General features: G+C 30.2%; 1 protein-coding gene across 6 annotated transcripts in view; it reads left to right on the top strand.

The window, feature by feature from the left end:
- LOC129940234 (neuropeptide F receptor) overlaps positions 1–20,406 on the top strand; it is a 233,005-nt gene that overhangs the window by 73,125 nt on the left and 139,474 nt on the right. For 5 of the 6 annotated variants that reach the window (XR_008780643.1, XR_008780642.1, XR_008780644.1 and 2 more), the window contains exon 1: positions 7,564–8,414. The exons of the other annotated variant lie outside the window; for it this stretch is intronic. Coding sequence is in view for 2 of the 5 variants with exons in the window: in XM_056048492.1 (XP_055904467.1) it covers positions 8,382–8,414 (33 nt within the window). In the remaining 3 variants the exon portion in view is untranslated. Of the gene's footprint in view, positions 1–7,563; positions 8,415–20,406 lie in introns of those variants that run through there. 6 annotated transcript variants of the gene reach the window in all.

Here is a 20,406-nt window from a genome sequence, read left to right as displayed (position 1 = left end):
GAAACTTCTGCAAGACTTCCGCGAGTTAACTTGCAAATAGAAACGCGGCCTAAGTGGGTATTTATGTGGTATATAAGTGGGAGAAATATAGAGCACTGTAAACGGTGGCAAAATATGAAAATAACAAATTACCAAACAAATATTTGTAATTTATTAAAACTAATTCCTTAAAATTATAAACATATCGCTAATTAAGACAATACAAACAAACTGAATGGTATAATTGTGCATGTGAAAAGCACGAAGTGTTCAAATCTAAGCCGCAGACAGGGACATTTTGGCCTTGAAATGTTAATCTAATTGGAAATTAAAGGTGATTGAATTGAATTGGCACATCTGTGGGTATAATAGGGCTTTCTGATAATGATATATTTTTACCTCGGAATTTGGCATTTGGCTTCGATAACATTTTTCATTAATTTTTAATCAATGATCGCGTGCCGTTGCACTACCGTGATGGGTTCAAATTACCATGCAAATTTATCGGAGATCCAACCTTCAGTTCAAATTATGCGATGCCAATCTAGACTCAGTTAGATAATTTACAGCTATCACAAATTATATCAATAGATTTGTCTGACACCAAGTCTCCTGGAAAGAAATGTTTTATCTTGAGATTTAATTCGTTGTGCCAAAGTGCATTCATCCCAGATGATAATTTTACACTGTTCCAGCCATGTTGCCATGGATGTTTTTTTTTATTGAATATTTAATGGCAGTTTAAATAGTGAATGATCTGTTCTGACTCATTTTAATTAAGTTGTCGCAATTTTAGAAGATGCAGTAGCCAATGCGATACCATTATTTGATCGTATTTTAGCGAGAATTGGCGAAATAAGGAATGTTTTGCCAGTTCCACCTGGTGCATCCAATAAAAAAGAATATATCTAGTCCTGATGAAACTGCGAGCATGATTTGGTCATAAGGGGTTCTTTGTTCTTCATTCATTAGTGGGACAGTGCGAGCAACAATCGCTGCCATTTCTACAATATTTTATTGTAGTTTACGATTCAACTCAGTGTCTCATGCATTTCGATTTTGTGAATGAATACCGAGTTTATTGAGTGCTAAAATGGTAATGATAATGCAAAGATCATCGATAGCAATGAATGCTTCATTGTATACAGCGTCACTGAATACTATAGCATGATCGTTGCACCGTGTACGAATATATAGGAATATAAAAATGTATAAAAACCTATTCTCAGACCTACAGAATGTATATGCAAAATTTCATTGAAATAGGTTAAGCCGTTTCGGAGGAGTATGGCAACTAACACTTTGCAGTTTATTTTGTGATCGAATTGTTGCTAATATTATTGATATTATCAACAAATTTTTCCTGTATCATCAGGTGTATCTAAGAAGCAAATACCTTCAGTTTCATTATTTGTTACTTTCAAAAGAGGATCAAATACATACTTCTGTTGTTCATTTAACGGTTGAAGATTTGTTTGAGTTAATTCTTTCAAAGTATTTTTATAGATGCAACTCTTGGTTAAAAGCATTGGATCAAACTTAAATATTTGATATTAAAAACTATACATTTAGTTGTAATTAATATCTATCAATAAACATCTTAACTTAGGTGATAGAAAAATGTGTTCGCTAAAATAATTATGAATAACTGCTCTAATACATACCTTGAAAGTTGGCATGAAATTCTCCCGTACTACATTTGCTGCCCCAAATTAAGTCATTTAAAAGCAATTGTTATAGTGTTGGATATGTCTCAAAAAATGTATGGAATCTGTTAGTTTTCCTGAAACCAATGAGTACAATGGCTCTGGTGGTGGATCCAATGGTGTCAATTTGACTTGAGTGTCACAGTGTGAGCAAACTTAGTTCATAGAACCAATAACAACACATTGGTAGTTACTGTAGTCAATTGACAAATCGTAACTGAAAGCAGCTCGATTCAAACTTGAGCGATCATTAGTTGAATGTCGCGCTCGAGCTTCACGCGTTTGTGATATCCGAATTCTTTCAGGTTCAATTTGGCCTTCACGTTTTTGTGCAGTACAATTAGTACGGTAATTAGCTTGTTTTGTAGCAGTTCGGGTTCTTCTACCTAAATTCCTTCGTTTTATAGGAGGTTTATCAAATATAAATTACTTTGTCACTAAACACTAACATTAACACTCTGCACATCGATATCGTTCGTACGTCCGTACGTTCGTACGTTCTCGACGTTTTGTTCGTCCTCGATAGCTCAAGAACCAGAAGAGATATTAACTTCAAATAAATTTTGTCATACAGATAATAAGGCAGAAAGATGCAGAAAATGCTCTCAAGAAAATTGCGTTGGTGGTTTTTTTACCATAGCAGTTTGAAAAAAAGCTAAAAATTTTGGTTAACCCTAAATATCTTACGAACCAAAAACGCTAAAGACTTAAATTAAATTTTATATAATATATTGTAACGTGATACCGAACAGGTATATTTTTTGAAAAAACTCAATATAACGGTTTTTTTTTATAAATCAATAAAATTAAAAAAAAAATGTGTCACCTCCAAAATTTTACGACTGAAATATGATTTCATCTCCACAACAATTTTGTGCAGCGAAAAATAATGTTTTTGACATATGATACAATTTTGAAAAAAATCGAATTGATCTAAAAAAAACATTACTCAAAGTTCGCAAAAATTGAATATCGATTCAAATATCTTTTCAAAAACTTGAAATTTAGGCTTCAAACTTATTTTATCTTATAAGAAATATTTTTTTCAACATTCTGAAAAATATTGAAAAAAATCGAATTGACAGTTTTGTTACAAAAAATTAAATACAAAAAAAAAAATGTACAATAGTTGGTAAAAAACGATTTTCAACTCAAATATCTTTTAAAAAATTTGAGATAATAGCTTCAAACTAATTTTTACTTTTAAGAAATATTGTTTTCAACATTAGGACAAATTTTGAGAGAAATCGAATTGACAGTTTTTTTTAGAAAAAATAAAAACCTAAACAAAATGTATAAAAGTTGTTAAAAATTGATTTACTACTCAAACATCTCTTCAAAAATTTTAAATATTGGCTTCAAACTAATTTTATCTTATAAAAAATATTGTTTTCAACATTTGGTAAAATTTAAAAAAAAAATCGAATTGACAGTTTTATTGCAAAAAATAAAACTCTAAAAAAAAACAATACTAAAACTTGGTAAAAATTTACTTTCGGCTCAAATAGCTTTTCAAAAATTAAAAATATTGTCTTCAAACATATTTTATTTCACAGAAAATATTATTTTCAATATTCAGTAATTTTTATATAAAAATCCAACAGTCCGTTTTTTCATAAAAAAAAATAGTACGCAAATTTGGTAAAAATTGATACGAGTACATATAGACACACTTTTAAGCAAGACAAAACGACAGAAGGGATCGGAAGTTATCAGTGTGGGTCGCATCCCAGCCTCTTTTTATAAAATGATATGAGTTTGAAACCAATGTCTCAATTTATTTATTTTATCAGATATGAAAGACGAAAATCTATCTAAAGAAAAAGGATCTAGTTTATGGGAAACTTGAAACATTTAGAAATTTAAGAATGTTTAATTGCTTAATAATATAACAATGACTAACAATCAAAAAAATTAAGCCTATAATTTTATTTTCAAACGAAGAAACCCCTCGTTTGGTCGAGGAAGGATTTTCAAACAAATGCAGGTGGTTTTGTTTGACCATTGTAGTTGTTATAAAAAAAGTGAAAAATTTGGTTAAACCCAAACAACTCCTAAAACAATGACACTTTTGACTTTCAATCCAACTTTTTATATTTTGTGATGTCATATTTAATTTAAATGAACACACAAAAAATTTAACAAAAACCTTGTAAACCATAAAACTGCAAAAAACATTTTTGTAACTTGGTTTTTGATAAACAACAAATTAAAATATCTTTAGAATAGTTATATGCAACAAGGAATGCATTTTTTTGAAAACTTACATAATTTTTAAAACAATCGAATTGATAAAAAATCATACTAAAAGTTGTTAAAAACTAATTTTTGACTGGAATGTATGTCGAACAAATAGAAGTATTGCAAATATTTGATAACATTTGAAAAAAAACCGACAGTTTTCTTACAAAAATATTAAAAAAACAGAGACCATACTAAAAAGAGGCTGGGATGCGACCCACGCTAATAACTTCCCGTCCCGCCTGTCGATTTTTCGGCTCCCGGACATTACGCCAGAATTTTGTTTTGGAAAAAACGCCAGAAAATGTTTTCTGCTTCAAATTGGAAAAAGAAGCAGAATTTTTTGTGGAAAATAAGCCAGAAACATTGAAAATTGTGCCAGACAGAAATGAAAAAAAAAAAAAAAACAGAAACCAAAATGGAAATTAGGCCAGAAAACCAATTGATATATTCTGGCCTAATTTCCTAATATCAATTTGGAAAAAATCCAGAAAATGTTTTGCGTTTTAAAAGTCGCTTTTTGGTCAATATTGTAGACATTTTATCACAACATCAAAAAACAGGGGGGGGGGTCGTCGGCGCGTACCTGCGCGGTTAAGGCGTGGCTGCCACGCATAAAATTACTAAAGTTTTCAATAATTTTTTTTTATTTTCAACAATTTATTTAACAAAATAGAAAAGAACAAAATATTTTTACTAAATGTAAACTTGCAAAGTGTCTGCTACGATTTCCCGGCAGCATGGACATTTGTAGTTTTCGTTTGAATCTGCAACTGCTTGAGCTTGCAACTTTAAGTTGCACTACGAGCATATTTTCATATATCGGCACGGCAACAACCCAACGACGTTCGGTGGAAGGCCCTGACATATAATACACAATATTACATCCGCTTCTTTTACGTCTTCAGGATGTTCCTCCGCTTCTTCTTCCTCGTCAGAGTAAACGTTAGTGTCAACATCATTAGAATCTTTTAAACTAAACAATAATTCTTACAATAGATGATAGAGACAAAGAATGTGTAGTAAAACTGTTTAATTATTACAACAATTATTCAAAATTCTTGCGTTTTTTCCTAGACATAAAAAGGAAAAAACGCCAGATATTTTATTTCTGGCTTTTTTTCCAGATATTTTTTTTGAATTTTTTCCATTTCTGTAAATGGAAAAAACGCCAGCAAATTTTTAGAAAAAATTACTGAAATTCTGAAATTTTGCCAGAAAAATTTGGGATTTTTTTCTTATAAAAAAAGTCAGAATTTTGTATGAAGAATTTTCTGGCGTTTTTTCCAAAAAAAATTCTGAAGTTATTTCCGGGAGCCGATTTTTCTTTCTTAAAAGTTTGTAGGTTTTTGTGTTGTGTTAAAAAAGTTGTCAGTTGAATTCTTTAAAATTTAAAAACTGACAACAAATTTTACATTTAATAAAATAGTTTTATTTTTTTATGAAAGAACCGGCTGATTTTTATAAAAAATGTACTGAATTGTTAAAACGATATCTGTGAGATAAAATAAGTTTGAAGCCGATATATTTATGTTTTGAAAAGATATTTAAGTTGAATATCAATGTTTAACAACTTTCAGTAATGCTTTTCTTAGGTTTGCATTTCTTATAAACAAAAACTATCATTTCGATTTTACTCAAAATTTTACTGAATGTTGAAAACAATTAGTTTTAAAACATAAAATTAGTTCAAAGCCAATATCTCAAATTGTTAAAAAGATATTTGAGTTGAATTTAATTTTGACTAACTTTTATTAATTTTTTGTTAGGTTTTTTATTTTTTGTAAAAAGGGTGTCCATTCGATTTTTCTCAAAATGTTATGGGATGTTAAACACGTTATTTGTCGTTGCGAAAAATTGTTTTGGAGATAAAATCATAGTTTGTTTGTAAAACTTTCTGGGTGAAAAATATTTTTTTTTTATTTACACAAATTTAATTGTTTATTGGATTTACTTTCAAAAATATATCTGTTTGGTATCGCGTTACAAAATATAATATAAAATTCAATTCAAGTCTATAGCGTTATTGGTTCGTGAGATATTTAGGGTTAACCAAAAAGTTTCACATTTTTTAAAAATCCTTTCTGCATTTTTAACTGTATAATAAAATTTATTTAAAGTCAATATTTCTGCGGGTTTTTGAGCTATGGACGACGAAAAAACGTCGCGAACGTACGGACGTAAAGATGTACAGACGTACGAATGTATAGGCGTACGAACGTACGTACTAACGCACCCAGAGACATCTCTCTAAAAATCTTTTAATTCGATTCTAGGGACCTGGAAAGGTCGAGAAATGTCAAAATTTTCAATTTGACAAATCGGCAATAAAAAGAATTTTTGTTAACTTTCGGTAAAAAAAAAAAAGAAAATCACTAAATACTACTTCTGAGAAAAAAAAGTTATCTTACCAAAAATGCCACACTAAAAAGTCAGCATTAACTTTTTGAATATCTCCACAAAACAACTATATTCAACTTTTCCTTCCATCTGTTTGTCTGTCTTTTTCCCTACTTCTTAAGCCATTATGTCCATTGTGTCTCGTGAATTCGGGAATTAAGTCTTGACGCAGATTCGAGTTTAGCATTTTTTAAGAAAGGCCTGAATTGTTTCCATACTCTTTTTTAAGCATGGCTTCTTTTATATCTAAATACATATTTTTGTTTTATCCGACTGATGTATTAACATTTGTTGAGAAAATAAATGGAATTTAAATTTTTGAAAATAAATATATTTTTAAGGTATATTTTAAATCTTTCAAATCTTAAAATAAACTAGATAGATGCAGGATCAAGTTATTGCATTCTTTATATTTTCCTGTAGTGGTGCCGTGAAGCCCAATTTCCTAAAGTTGATGTTATTACACTTACGAGTAAAAAAAGTTAAATAAAGCCAAATTGGTTCTATTTTACTTTCAATAGAATGGTTTGTCTTAAATACAAAGAAACAAAGCAACCTAGCAGGGGATTTACTTAATTGACAGACAAAATAAGTTCGTCTTATATAACATTGTCAAAGTGCAATATGAAGAACTGCTTTAAAATTGGTGCATTTCACTTTTGTAAAGTACAATAAAGCCAATTTTCTAAAGTTGGTCCTATCTCACTTAACTCTATTTCTCGGCACCTCCTGTATTCTCTGCTGACTTCCTTATAAAAGCTAAAGTTTCTTTTGCACGTTTATATTTATTTGTATGGCTTGTTGCCTAATTGTTTAGAGGCTGATTTCATTTGCCCAATTTTCGAAGGCCTTGTCAAAAAAAAACACTCAATTAATTAACATAGTTTTAAAGGCAAATAGCAACAAATTTGGATACAATACCTGACTTCCTAAAATAAATCCTATGACAACTTTATATAAAAAAAAATTACTAAATTGTAAAATATTTTACCTTTTTCAAAGTTTGAATATTAACATTTCACTATACACCAAAACAAAAAGGTATCCTTTGTTGTTTTATGAATGAAAATAAGGAGTCTGCGTAGAAATTGTTTCAATCACATTCAACTAGGTTCCACATGTTGAGCTTTTGTGTATTCTATTGATAAGGAAGCTCCAAAATTTTCACCTTTAAAATATTATTTTTACAAAATATCAAATGTTTCTTGCATCTCAAACTAAACGGTTTCGATCTCTCGGCCGAAATAGTCGAATTATTCTGACGATACGATGTTGACGAGGATGAAGTTTTCGTGCTTGATTTATGAAATTGTTGTTTATATTAATATTTGCGTAGGTATTTCAATAAATTAAAACAAAACAAAATAAAACAAAAAAACTTTCACGCAATTTAATCGTCGGTATTTTCGTGTCGTGTAAATAAAGTGAAGGTGAAAATCAAATAAATTGTGAATTTTATTTTCAAGAAAAAGAAAAAATATAAAATTTTCCTCTTTAAGAGATTTAAATTATAAAATATGAAAGAAAATTAAATTTTAGTGTTTATTTGTGGATGTCTAAGTTCATAATTAAAATTGCCAACAACTACAACAACTGATGGTACCAGAAAATAATAATAATTATTATTGTCTGTAATTGCGGTTGCTTGTCAATGAAAATTTCAAATAAGGAAAACTAATAGTTTCCCAATTAAAAGCTGCATCATCACATCGATCTGAATTTATTACAGTTTTTCAATTTCAATAGCAGAGTATAATAAAATATTGAAACTTAATTACAAATGGATATCAGTAATTAATACCTCTTGTCTTTTCTTACTGTCTGGATGATGTGGCGCTTCCTAAAGCACAAATAATAATAATTAGTAATAATTGTGCGTTTGATTAAAGGTGAATTTAATTAATGTTTGATTTATGAAAATTCGTCATTCATGTGTGTCGGGAATAATAATTGCATTTAAATAAAAATTCGTGTGTGCGATTAAAGAATAAAAAAATGCGTATACGCAACAGTGTCCCACTTATATGGAAGTTTATTTAAAATAAAATTAGGGGCATGTTCGAGAATTTAAGCCAAGACCATAACATGGTAAGAATTATATTATTAAATAAATTGTTTACTGCTCTAAGAAATTATTGTTGTATGCAAATTTTTGTAAATATTTTGAAAGTGTTGTGAATACTTTGAGCTAACCGTTTAGATAAATACATTAACAAACCACATCATTTATGGAATCAATAAACAAATGTAGTCATGTATGTATGTACATCACTTTGGGGAAAGAGAAAGGGCCACGAGTAAGCAAAATAAGTATTATAGCACGTCGGGTTTAAATGTTTTAATTATTTTTTGTTTTTAATGAGGAAATAATTTTTCGAGGGGGTTTATACAAGTTGTATATACTTTGTATATATTTATGCGTAACTTTATAAACTTTTCGAGTGTGAATAAATAAACTTTATACTTTGCCTTTCGAGATATTTTGTGATTGAGATATTTTTACTTTGCTTAAGTGCCTGAATATATGGAACAATAAATTAGGGATTTTTAGATGACCAATTCTTTTTCATTCGATAACAACTTGAGAAAAATTAAAACTATTTAAACAAATAAGTCTTAAATCAATGTTTTAACTGATTTGGTGAATACTCATGGATGAAGGAGGTTTTAGTAACTTAACTTAAGATTGTTTTTTATTTTTAATAAGTTGGTCTATTAGAGTGTCAGTCATTAATAAAGTCAACCAGATATCTTCAAAACAATAATGGATTTGACTTTCTTGAGATTGAAAATTAAAACCATTTTTTTTTTCAAAATTTGTACTGCAATAAAATTGGTACAAATTGCCTGGAGTCAAGTTCTTTAAATAGAATTTGAAGTATCACTGTGCTCTTTGATCTTTTATGTGCTCAAAATATTTACAGGCAGTTCTTTTTCTAATCAGTTGTTTGCTCGATTAAATATTTAAACGTGCCTTAGGAGAAAGTTATGCTCAAGTTTGGAGGCAAAAAGGCTTTAAATATTCTTATACAGAAATGAAAACGTTGATTTAGATTATTCGGTTACATGAAAAATTAATTCATATCGTCGAGATATTTCAGTTCTTAAAATTATTCTTTGCTTATAAAAACAAACTCAAAGTCAAAACAAATAAAGGGTAGTCTTTAGTGTTGTTGAACTTTAAGCTTTGAATGATAAACATTGATATAAGACAACATTAACTTTTGAAACATTTATTGTAGACAATATTGTATGATATTGAATTTAAAGAGTTTTTAAATGAGTCGTTGTTTTTGAAAGTGGCATACGTCGATTTGTTTGGTTTTGAGAAATTTAAGGGTTCTAGTTTGTAAGTGTTCAAAAATGTGTTTAAATTTCAAGAAAATTTATTTGATTCTTTGAAAAAATTAACGGATATATAAATAAAAAAATATAACGGATATTTAATAATAAAAAAAGACATTGGGATGTAATACACACTGATAACTTCCCATCCCGTCTTGCTTAAAAGTTTGTAGGTTTTCATGTTGGGTTAAAAAAGTTGTCAGTTGAATTATTAATTATAAAATTATCAAAAATGTTGTTCATATCAAAAAATAGTTTAGTTTAAAAATCTACTTTTGTTGAAAATATCTTTAGTCGAAAACACATTTTTACCAATTTTAGTAGCATTTCTTAAATTTTCGACAAGAATGCAATTAATTTAAGAGTTACCAAGAATTTGTTCTGAATTTGCGTACTATTTTTTATAGATTTTATTTTTGTATGAAAAAACGGACTGTTTGATTTTTATATTTAAAAGTACTAAGTATGGAACAAAAATTTTTCTGTGAAATAAAAAAAAGTTTGAAGACATTATTTTTAATTTTTGAAAAGATATTTGAGTCGGAAATCAATTTTTACCAACTTTTATACATTTTTTTTTAGGTTTTTATTTCTTGTAAAAAAATTTGTTTGAAACTATTATCTTAAATTTTTAAAAAAATATTTGAGTTTACCAACTTTTGTTAAATTTGTTAGGGTTTTTAAGTTTTTGTAAAAAACTGTCAATTCCATTTTTCTCAAAATTTTATCAGATGTCAAAAACATTATTCTTCGTTGCACAAAATTGTTTTGTACATGAAATCATATTTAAGTCGTAAAATTTTGGAGGTGACAATTTTTTTTTCAGTTTTTTTTTTATTTTTCAAAAAATATACTTCTTTGATATCGCGTTACAATAAATTATATAAAATTTAATTCAAGTCTCTAGCGTTTTTGGTTTGTAAGATATTTAGGGTTAACCAAAATGTTCACCTTTTTTTCAAACTGCTATGGTAAAAAAACCACTTACGCAATTTTCTTGAGAGCTCTTTCTGCATCTTTCTGCCTTATTATCTGTATAACAAAATTTATTTGAAATCGATATCTTAAAAAACGTTAAGAACGTCGAGAAATGTCAAAATTTTCAATTTGAAAAATCGGACCCATTACAATAACTTCCTATGGGAAGTTGATAATGTTGCTGCCTTAAAAATTATTTCATTTTATAATAAATATTGTTGCAAATACAAAATAATGTTTCAATAAAATTTGTTTTTTGACTCGAATGTGTCGAAAACAAAAAATGAGACTGTTAACTATCGAAATTGTTTGATTCTATCAAAATTATTTTATTTAATGTTTATATAGTTCTTGGGAAAAATTCATTTAAGGACAATTATTTTCACCAAAAAAAAAAAAACCTCCAAAAAATAACTAAGAACTGATATAAATTTTGATTTTCGACTCAAGTATCTTGAGGATAAAAAAACTATTAACTATCTAATAAAAAGTATTCTTATAAATATTTTTTGAAGTTGTCACTGATTGTGTAACAAGCCATACTTTTATTTTATGTTTTTTATTAGAATAAAATCAATTTTATTCCTTCTATGAAAATAACAAGTATACACCCGAGTGAACTTTTTCATAAAGTATTAAATTTTTCATATTTGCATGGATACCAGTCTCGTTGTTAACTAGAAGTTAAAAACAAAATAACTACAAGCACCTTTCTATGATTCGATTCACTCTGGCATATGTTCCCTTTCACACCCGAACTTGTTTTGAATCCAACCGCTACAGGTCGTTCAGACCATTCAAGGACGGGTTGCTAGAACACGTTCGTCCTTCCTCATCGCTGGGGAAGGATCTTGTTGCCGAAAATGGACGGTGTTACGTTTTAAATATTCGAAGCTGTCATTCGAAAAAATATATTATAATGTATTAAGAGTTGTGGAACTTGATTTTCGATTACCCAAAGAAAAGATCGTGTTCCCTGAGCCTTACACCCTTCCCTCACGTCAATCAATGAAAAAAAGAACTCGTATTGTTATTGCCAGGACTTCTCATACGAAAGTAACTCCTATTCTTCCTTTAACGTTAAGTTTAATAAGCTCGATGATTTCTTTAGTAGGTTTGGAACTTTTCAACCTCAAATTGAGTTGAACCAAATCGTCATAAAAATCATCAAAACTCTTATTCGGAAGATGTTTCGGTCTGACATTGTACTTGACAGCTCTGGGTCTATCTCTAAGTTTCGATATTGTTCCAGGAGAGCTGCTCTGAGAGTTGTCCAAAAATATCCATGTTACTCTAGGATTACTTTTTATAAACGTCCAAAAACATGTTTCAACGTCTCAAGAAGCATTGATCTTCAGTGAGTTTGAGACCTACAATTGTGAGAAAGTACTCAAAATTTGTCACATAAAATAATTTAAACTTAAATCTACTCTTTCAATTTCACTTGATAAAGAAAATTAATTTTAAACAAATTATACCATTTAAAAATTTCAAGCAGATACAAATAAAAATTTCTCAATGTGGGTTGCATTCTGACTTCCTTTTTAAATAATATTTTAGGCCTTTTCACATATAATAATAACGCTAAGATCCTAGAATATCATAAAGCCCAAAATTGGTCACACATCCCACAAAAGTTAAAACAAAATTGCCAAAAAGCCCCTAAGCGAATGTCGTAACGCCCAAATAGAATTTTAAATAAAAGAACATCCAAATTGTTAGTTGTTTGTAACGCTCAAAATATTTTTTTTGTATGGGGGCATGATGCTGGCATTTAAAGAAACTTTGCATACACTCAACCTCACACCTACTTCAAATCCTAAAGTGAGCCCAGGCAGAGAAGCAAGAGGTGGACTTATTTCAATGTTTTTTACGCCATAATGCTGGTTGCTCAAATTGTGAACAAGCGAACCACTTTGTTTAATTTCACTTTTAATGTAAGGATTTCTTTTTGCTTTCTGAAAGTGAAATATGATATGACATTCTATACAATATATTGACGTTATGTTATTGAGCAATGAGAGCGAACGCTTCGTTTTAACTTTCACACTGATAACTTCCCATCACGTCTGTCGATTTATCTTGCATAAAAGTTTGTAGGTTTGCGTGTTAGGTTAAAAAAGTTGTAAGTTGAATTATTCTTAAACATTTCAAAATGACCAACAATATTTTTCATATAAAGAAATAGTTTAGTTTGAAAATGTACTTTTGTTAAATAGATTTTTAGTCGAAAACCAATTTTTACCGATTTTAGTAGAATTTCTTAAATTTTTACAAATTGGATGAATGAAATAACTTGAGAGATATCAAGAACCGATAATCAAACTTTTACCAAATTTGCTTACTATTTTTTGAAGATTTTATTACTTTATAAAAAAACGGACTATTGAATTTTTATAAAAAAAGTATTTTTTGTTCGTAAATATGTCCAGGTGTCAAATTTTTTTTTTAGTTTTTTTTTTTTGATTTTTCAAAAAATGTACTTGTTTGGTATGACGTTACAATATATTATATAAAATTTAATTTAAGTCTCTAGCAATATTGGTTCGTGAGATATTTAGGGTTAACCAAAATTTTCATCTTTTTTTTAAACTGCTATGGTAAGAAAACCATTACAAATTTTCTTGAAAGACCTTTTTGCATCTTTCTGTATTATCATCTGTATAACAAAATTTATTTGAAGTCGATATCGCTTCTGGTTCTGGAGCTATGGATGACGAAAAAACGTTGCGAACGTACGAACGTACGTACACACGCAAGAACAGACATCTTTCTAAAAATCTTTTATTTCGACTCTAGGGACCTTGAAACGTCAATGTCAACATTTTGAATTCGACAAATCGGACCCTTTACAATAACTTAATATGGAAAGTTAACAATATTTTGTGTGAGATGAATAATTTGAAGTCAATATATTTCTCTGTTATCCTAATACTGGAACCGAAAACCATTTCTTATGAGTTTTTTCTTATTTTCGTTGGTTTTAATGTTTTTATTTTGTTAAAGTTGTCAGTTACCAAAATTACCAATAACATTTTGCATATCACGAAACACATAGTTTGATTTCAAAAACCATTTATTTAAACGAGATCTGTCATCGAAAGCCAACTTTTACCAATTTTAGTAGCATTCGATTTTTCTGAGAACAATATCTTAAGTAATAATAAAATTTTGAATAAAACGAAATCATTTTAAAATGTATGCCTTCATTTATTCAAAAGATATCTAAAATTGAATATAAATTTTTATCATTTTTGCGTACTATTTTTCGTGAATTTTCATTACTATTGGATTTTTTATAAAAGGATTTATGGCCCGGCACCCAGCAAAGGTGAATATTGAACTGATGTGCCAACTCCATTAGAGATGATCGATTTAATTATGGACTGTTAAAGAATTTGTAGAGACAGAGTCAAATTATTTGATAGTAGCCTGACTATCTGAGAAAATGCTGATATCAGATGTTGATATCACGTTTTCTTTAAGCCAGGACAAGATTTCTTTTATCGCCGAAAGTTCAGCCTTTAAACCATCTGTATAGAAATGGATCGACCTATCTTCCAGGAATGTCCTATGCTCCCAAAAAGTTCTGGGAGGTATAGAAATCTGGAAATTTCTGTCGAATTGCAGTTGGGGATGGTGTAGTCTGTGTGCTTTGGAATTGATTCTAAATACCAAAGAATTACGGACTGGCCAGTGTTGTTGTTAGTCCACTATGACAAACCTTTAAGGCGTATAGAAGAGCTTACAGCTATTTGTTTGCTAAATGTGTCAAGAGGTGTTAGGTAGAGTAAGGTCTTCAGTGCCGCATATGGGGTCGTGTGAAGCGATCCGCTTTTACATAAGCTAGCTGAACGTTGGACTTTATTTCTATAAGATACAATTATTTTGAAAACAATATTTTTAATTTTTGAATAGATATTTGAGTCGATATCAATTCGCTTCTTCTCAAAATTTCACAATATGTAGAAAACGTAATTTTTCAATCCATACAATTATTTTGGAGAAAAAATCGATTTTTGTTCGTAAATTCATAAGTTTTATCCTCATCTTTCAACATATGGTTTTTATATTATCTTAAAAATCAAAAACTCAAAATCAACTTAAAACTAGTTTTGCAGTAAAATTGGTATTAAAAATGTTCAATAATATATCTGTACGCATTTTCATTTGATGATAGGAGACTTCAGGAAAAGAAATAATCAGCAAGATTCTTAGAATTCAATTTCATCATTTAAGTTTATCCTTATAAAAAAATTAAAAACACTGCCATTTCTAAACTACAAAAAAAGAAAATGATTTCCTCTATCTTTTATATAGATTAAAAAATAACCAATGAAAGTTTCACTACAACCCACTCGAAGGTATTCTTCTAATGCCAACCCAACGTGAAAGTTCAGTGATGGAAAAATTGTACTCCAAACTATAAGTTTCTTTCAACAAAGCCACTCTTTAAGAATTTCAGTTAAGGTGGATTTTATATATGTACCTACATTTATAGTACCTACTTATCAAACTTTTTCGACCTACTTATTTCATTCCTTGTTGGCGTCTGATAAAAATGTTCTCAACTTAGTTTTTTCTTTTAAGAATCTTTTATAAGGTTAGCATAATTATCTGAAAAATGTTTAATACTCTTCCTGGTATAACAGGCAAATTTTAAAACTTCTTGAGATTGATTTTTGTTTTACTTTCCGTTATAGATTTTTAATGACTTTTTAAACAAGAACTAATAATTTCCTTCTATAAGTTTATGATGTAGCCAATGATACCGTCTACCTGAATAAAGCATCTGATACAGATTTTGAAAATGTATGAAGCTTAAAATAAATTGAACAAAGTTACGTTCTAAATTAAGTGGTGAATGCTGAAATTATGTTCATTAATATCGAAATTCATATCTAATCGTCTTTATCCTCGTTGCATAAAATATGTGGGGACATAATGGTGGCTTCATCACTAAAATTCTAATTCATGTCATTCTACCAATTGTCATTAAGGAATAGAAATAAATGTATAGATGTTCGCATGCATTAAAAGTTGTATGTTTACTGCTAAGGATTACAATTGAAAATATTTAATTTTAAGCTTCTGCAATGATTGAAGAAATTTAATATAATATGTTCCGGGAATAGTTGAAACGAATAAAAAGTTTTCCTTAAAAAACATTATTAAAAATTCTCATGTTCGTATTATATAAAGCAGCTTATTAAATTTCCGCCTTAAAAAAACTGTCAAACTTTTTAATGACATCTTTTTATGTAAAGAAGATAATAAAGGTCCATTAATTGGACATTTCCTATATTTGAAGTTTTTGTTCAGAAGGTTAGTGGCTTAAGGATTTCTTAGGTATTTTTCAAGAGAATCAATTTAAGGTTTGAAAAATATTTGCTTAGAACCAATTTAAGAGAACTAAATTTTGTTTGTTTTATATAGTTAGCGCACACTCAAGGAGATATTAGCGCCCCTATTGCCCATAGGCACAGTATGAGCATTGGTAAAGGGAGAGGGGGTTTAAAAGCAAGTATCAGTGCACATTGGTTTTGAATTTCTGAATATTGCAATGGATTTGAAATACAAAAAAAAAGGAATCTCTATATTTGACTGCACGTCAGAAGTTGTGTTCGAAGGTGTACTGATGAGTATACTTTGAAGCGTGAGTATTAAGGTTGAAATGTTTAAGGGGTGAACTGCTCAAGCAACATTATTGAACCAATGAAGATATTATCACAAATTTATTTAAATGCTCTATACTGTCCAAGAGGCTTAGGTAGGTTGCAGGACCACCAGCCCAGAGATGCAAGTTAATCGCATGTCTTGTAGACCAACAATAAATTTAAAACGTTTATGGTGCTATCTCTAAGCAGATCGCATATTAGCTCGATAATAGGTGTCATAACCGGACACAGTCTAATAGGAAAGCACGCCACGAGACTAGGCGTATTCTCAAATGATGTATGGACAAGGAAGAGGAGGAAACAGTTCTTCATCTGATCTGTACATACCCTGCTTTAGTTTGAAAACGCTAGAATTACCTAAGAGAATTCTTCTTTAACGATCTATATCATATCAGCATAATCAGCCTCTCACGTTTCGTAAGGTACTCAAACTTTAACCTAACCTAACCTAAAAATAAAGAGGGCATTGAGTTTTCAAGGCACTTGGCATTAATTGCAAGCTTGTTCTTCTTTCCCATTAAAGAATTAAGATTGGAAATTAATAAGCTTACCATCATTTTTCCTTGCAGTTTCACATCCGAAGAAGAGAAGTGTGAATCTGAAAATAAATATGAAAAGCTAAGAGTACTATAGTCAGCAAAACAATGTATTGGATAAGATTTGCAGACAGGAGGTCATTAAAACAAATGAGAAAGAATGTTGGAGATAGAACAGAACCCTGTGGTACACCAGCATTTTTTTTTGTGATTTTCAGACTTGAACCCATCCAATATCACTTGCATTGAACAATCCGAAAGTTAATTACTAATCCAATGAAGGAGGGATTCGTGAAAATCGAAGCCACTTTTCTATAAAAGAGGCTGATGCCAAACCCTATCAATTGCTCTATAAATACCATGTACAATAATCTTACTTTTTCCAAAACGATGAAAAGACTTTTTGGTGAAATATACAAAAAGATCACAAGTGGACGTATTGCTGTGAAAACCGCATTTAATTTCTTACTTAAGGGTAGCCGGCAGTCCTGTTTGAACTAAGGTCTCATCAAACAAACTTCTATATCTAGTTCGGTCCCCAGCTAGATATCGCCAGTTCCGCACTTGGTAGGTGTCACTTTCCACTTGTGCGTGCCACCTTATCCACGGCCATTCTCTACCGTACTGTCCTATGTGCGTGGACTCAAAGACTTTAGAGCCAGAGTGGGTTCCCATGCGCTCTTCGTGACCCAAAAATCTCAGACATTGGACTTTTAAGCTTCCGTCTAAGTCTACGTTGCTGTACACTGTACAGCCCGTTCATTCGTCGTTCTATCTTCTCCAGCACTCATCTCAATGCATCCAGACAGAAGTTCACGTGAACAACTTTTTTCTCGAAACGCTCCAAGGTGCTTTTATCCGCTTTTGTCATGGTCCATGCTTCTTCACCGTATCGTAGGATGGAGTTGCTGATGGTCTTATATAGCGACACTTTAGCTGCTCGAACAAGGGCTTTTAAATACTCAATTATTTTCTTAGTCCAAGGATAACAAGCTGTTAGCGAAATTAATTCTTCGTGTGATCTAAGCGCTTTGGTTTTCTGTGTTCACTACGTAGTCTAGGTAGAAAAAGTTACCTCAAAGTTACGCCTGTCGATGATGACGTTTTGACCGAGACATTAATGTTGGAGGTCCTTTCTTGATGACAGCATGCACTTTGTTTTACTCTCATTAACCACTCAACCGATGTTTGCCGCTTCTGCCTCATTACTAACAAAAGCCCTTTTGACATCATGCTAAGTTATTGTCGTTAACGTGGGAGCTCTGCACTATTCTTTCAAGGACAATGTTTGGCAGGGATAAAAAACTACACATGGAGCTATACAGTAAGTCCCTGTAGATATTCGGCCTTGAAATCTATGTCGTGTAGGTGGGTGTCGATTTGATGCGTTTTTTCCTGGATGTATCGTAAAGTGAATAGTTGATCAATAGTGAACATTTCTAGTTCAAAAATGCACTGATAAGAGCCTATCGGTTGTTAACGTGCACATATTACGGCAATTAAGATTTTGTAAGAAATGTTAAGGAGACTGATTCCACTATAGTCGTGCAGTTTGAGGGTTGACAAAACACTCAGGAAAAGGCAGATTATTTAGAGGCTTTTGATGTTCTTGACATTTCTTAAACTGATAATTAAGCAGCAGCGTATCCATGACGTTGGAATGAAGTGATGTAAGTGCAATCAGTGGATAAATTATTGAGTAAGAAGGATTCACATTTCTGGGGGATGAGTTCAACAAATGTTGTTTTCCATCTACTCCTAACGAGACCTGAGAAGTAAAAATGATTTAAAAGTTTACACAGTAGTTTAAAGTAACAATGAAAAACACTTCTTCACAACAACGTTACAATAATTTTGTTTTAATATCTCTTCTGATCAAATGCATTTTAATTGAAATAAGTTAATTTTAAATAAACTGTTAAATTGTGGTTTGCAAAAGGTAGAGTTCATGTTACTTACCTGAGATTTCCTTTCACAATATCATTTGAGTTTTTTCAACTTAAGGGTGTTAATTTTATTTAAATGGGAATTGGGTCAAAGAGGCTGAACAAATGATATCAAATTTGAGATGTGAAATATTAACAATATAGTTCAGAAACGCCTACTTTCTTATTTATTAAAGTGTTAAAAATGTATTTTCTATTTACTTCCAACTTTCCGTTGGGAATTATTGTACAATTGGTCTGATTTGTTAAAGTCAACATTTTTAAATTTCCCCCAAGTACAAAGCACCCCTAAATTTTAATCGTTTGGTTCTCATAAAATGTTCCAAGACCAATTTGCACATTTTTTGTTGTATGTTCTTGATAACTTCACAAAATCCACCCAAAATGTTTCATTGATTGTAAGGCATAGACTTAGAGTTTTTCTTTCACATCTAAAGAAAAAATCTCAAACTTGCTAGAGCAGTTAAATTCTCAATTATTTCTTCTTGAGCGACCCACACAGTTTCAATTCTTTAATGATCACACTAATAATTTTAATTCGATCCATCAGACGTAGACCTTCTCATATAGCGTAATTCTCAGTTCAATCCACTTGGATCAAGACAATATTTTTCTTATTTAGGACTCTATAAATACATCGGCAATTTTTCTTTGGGTCTCTCGACTACCAGAGAAAACGTAGATGAGTTGATTGGTGCTCTGAAATCCTCGAATATATTGAGAACTATTTCTGATGTTGAACTAATTCCTCAGGACTAAGTGCCATAATTTGAATCCAATGTATTAAGTCATGATGAGCTTCTACAACTTCCCATTTAACCTTCAAACGAGGAATCAGCCCCACCTACAATGACAATTGCTGCGACAGAAAATTTTTCAATCAACAACACAATATAGCGTTTTGGTGTAACTTTGACCCTTTAAGATTCAACAAAACGAATTGAAAAATGAAATGTTAAGAACGAAACCCAAACGTTCGACTTTGCCATGGCGTCTTCACGTGCAGTGAACATTGAATATTCAATCCAGCTCCATACAGTTTAAAAAAGGGGCTGGGATGCGACCCACACTGATAACTTCACATCCCGTCAGTCGATTTTCTTGGTTAAAAGTTTTTATGTGTTCTTGGTGAGTTAAAAAAGTTGTCAGTTGAATTATTCTTTAAAATCTTAAAATTACCAACAATATTTTTCATAAAAAGAAATAGTATAGTTTGAAGATCTAATTTTAATAAATAGATTTTTAGTTGAAAACTAATTTTTACCAACTCTTGTTAAATTTTCATTTGAGTTTTTAGTTTTTCGTAAAAAATCTGACTATTTGGTTTTCTAAAAATTTTATTGAATGTTGAAAACAATATTTTTTGAAAGATAAAAGTAGTTTAAAGCCAATATCTCAAGGTTCTGAAAAGATATTTGAGCCGAAAATCAATTTTTACCAACTTTTGTTAAATTTTGTTTCAAGTTTTTATTTTGTAAACAAAACTGTCAATTGCTTTTTTCTCAAAATTTTACTGAATATTGACAACAGTATTTTTTAAAAGACAAATGCAGTTTAAAGCCAATATCTCAAAGTTTCGAAAAGATATTTGAGTGAA

Source organism: Eupeodes corollae, chromosome 1, assembly GCF_945859685.1.
Source record: "Eupeodes corollae chromosome 1, idEupCoro1.1, whole genome shotgun sequence".
Classification (NCBI taxonomy): domain Eukaryota; kingdom Metazoa; phylum Arthropoda; class Insecta; order Diptera; family Syrphidae; genus Eupeodes; species Eupeodes corollae.
The sequence above is the reverse complement of the archived record's forward strand: the minus strand, read 5'-3'. Positions and strand labels throughout refer to the sequence as shown.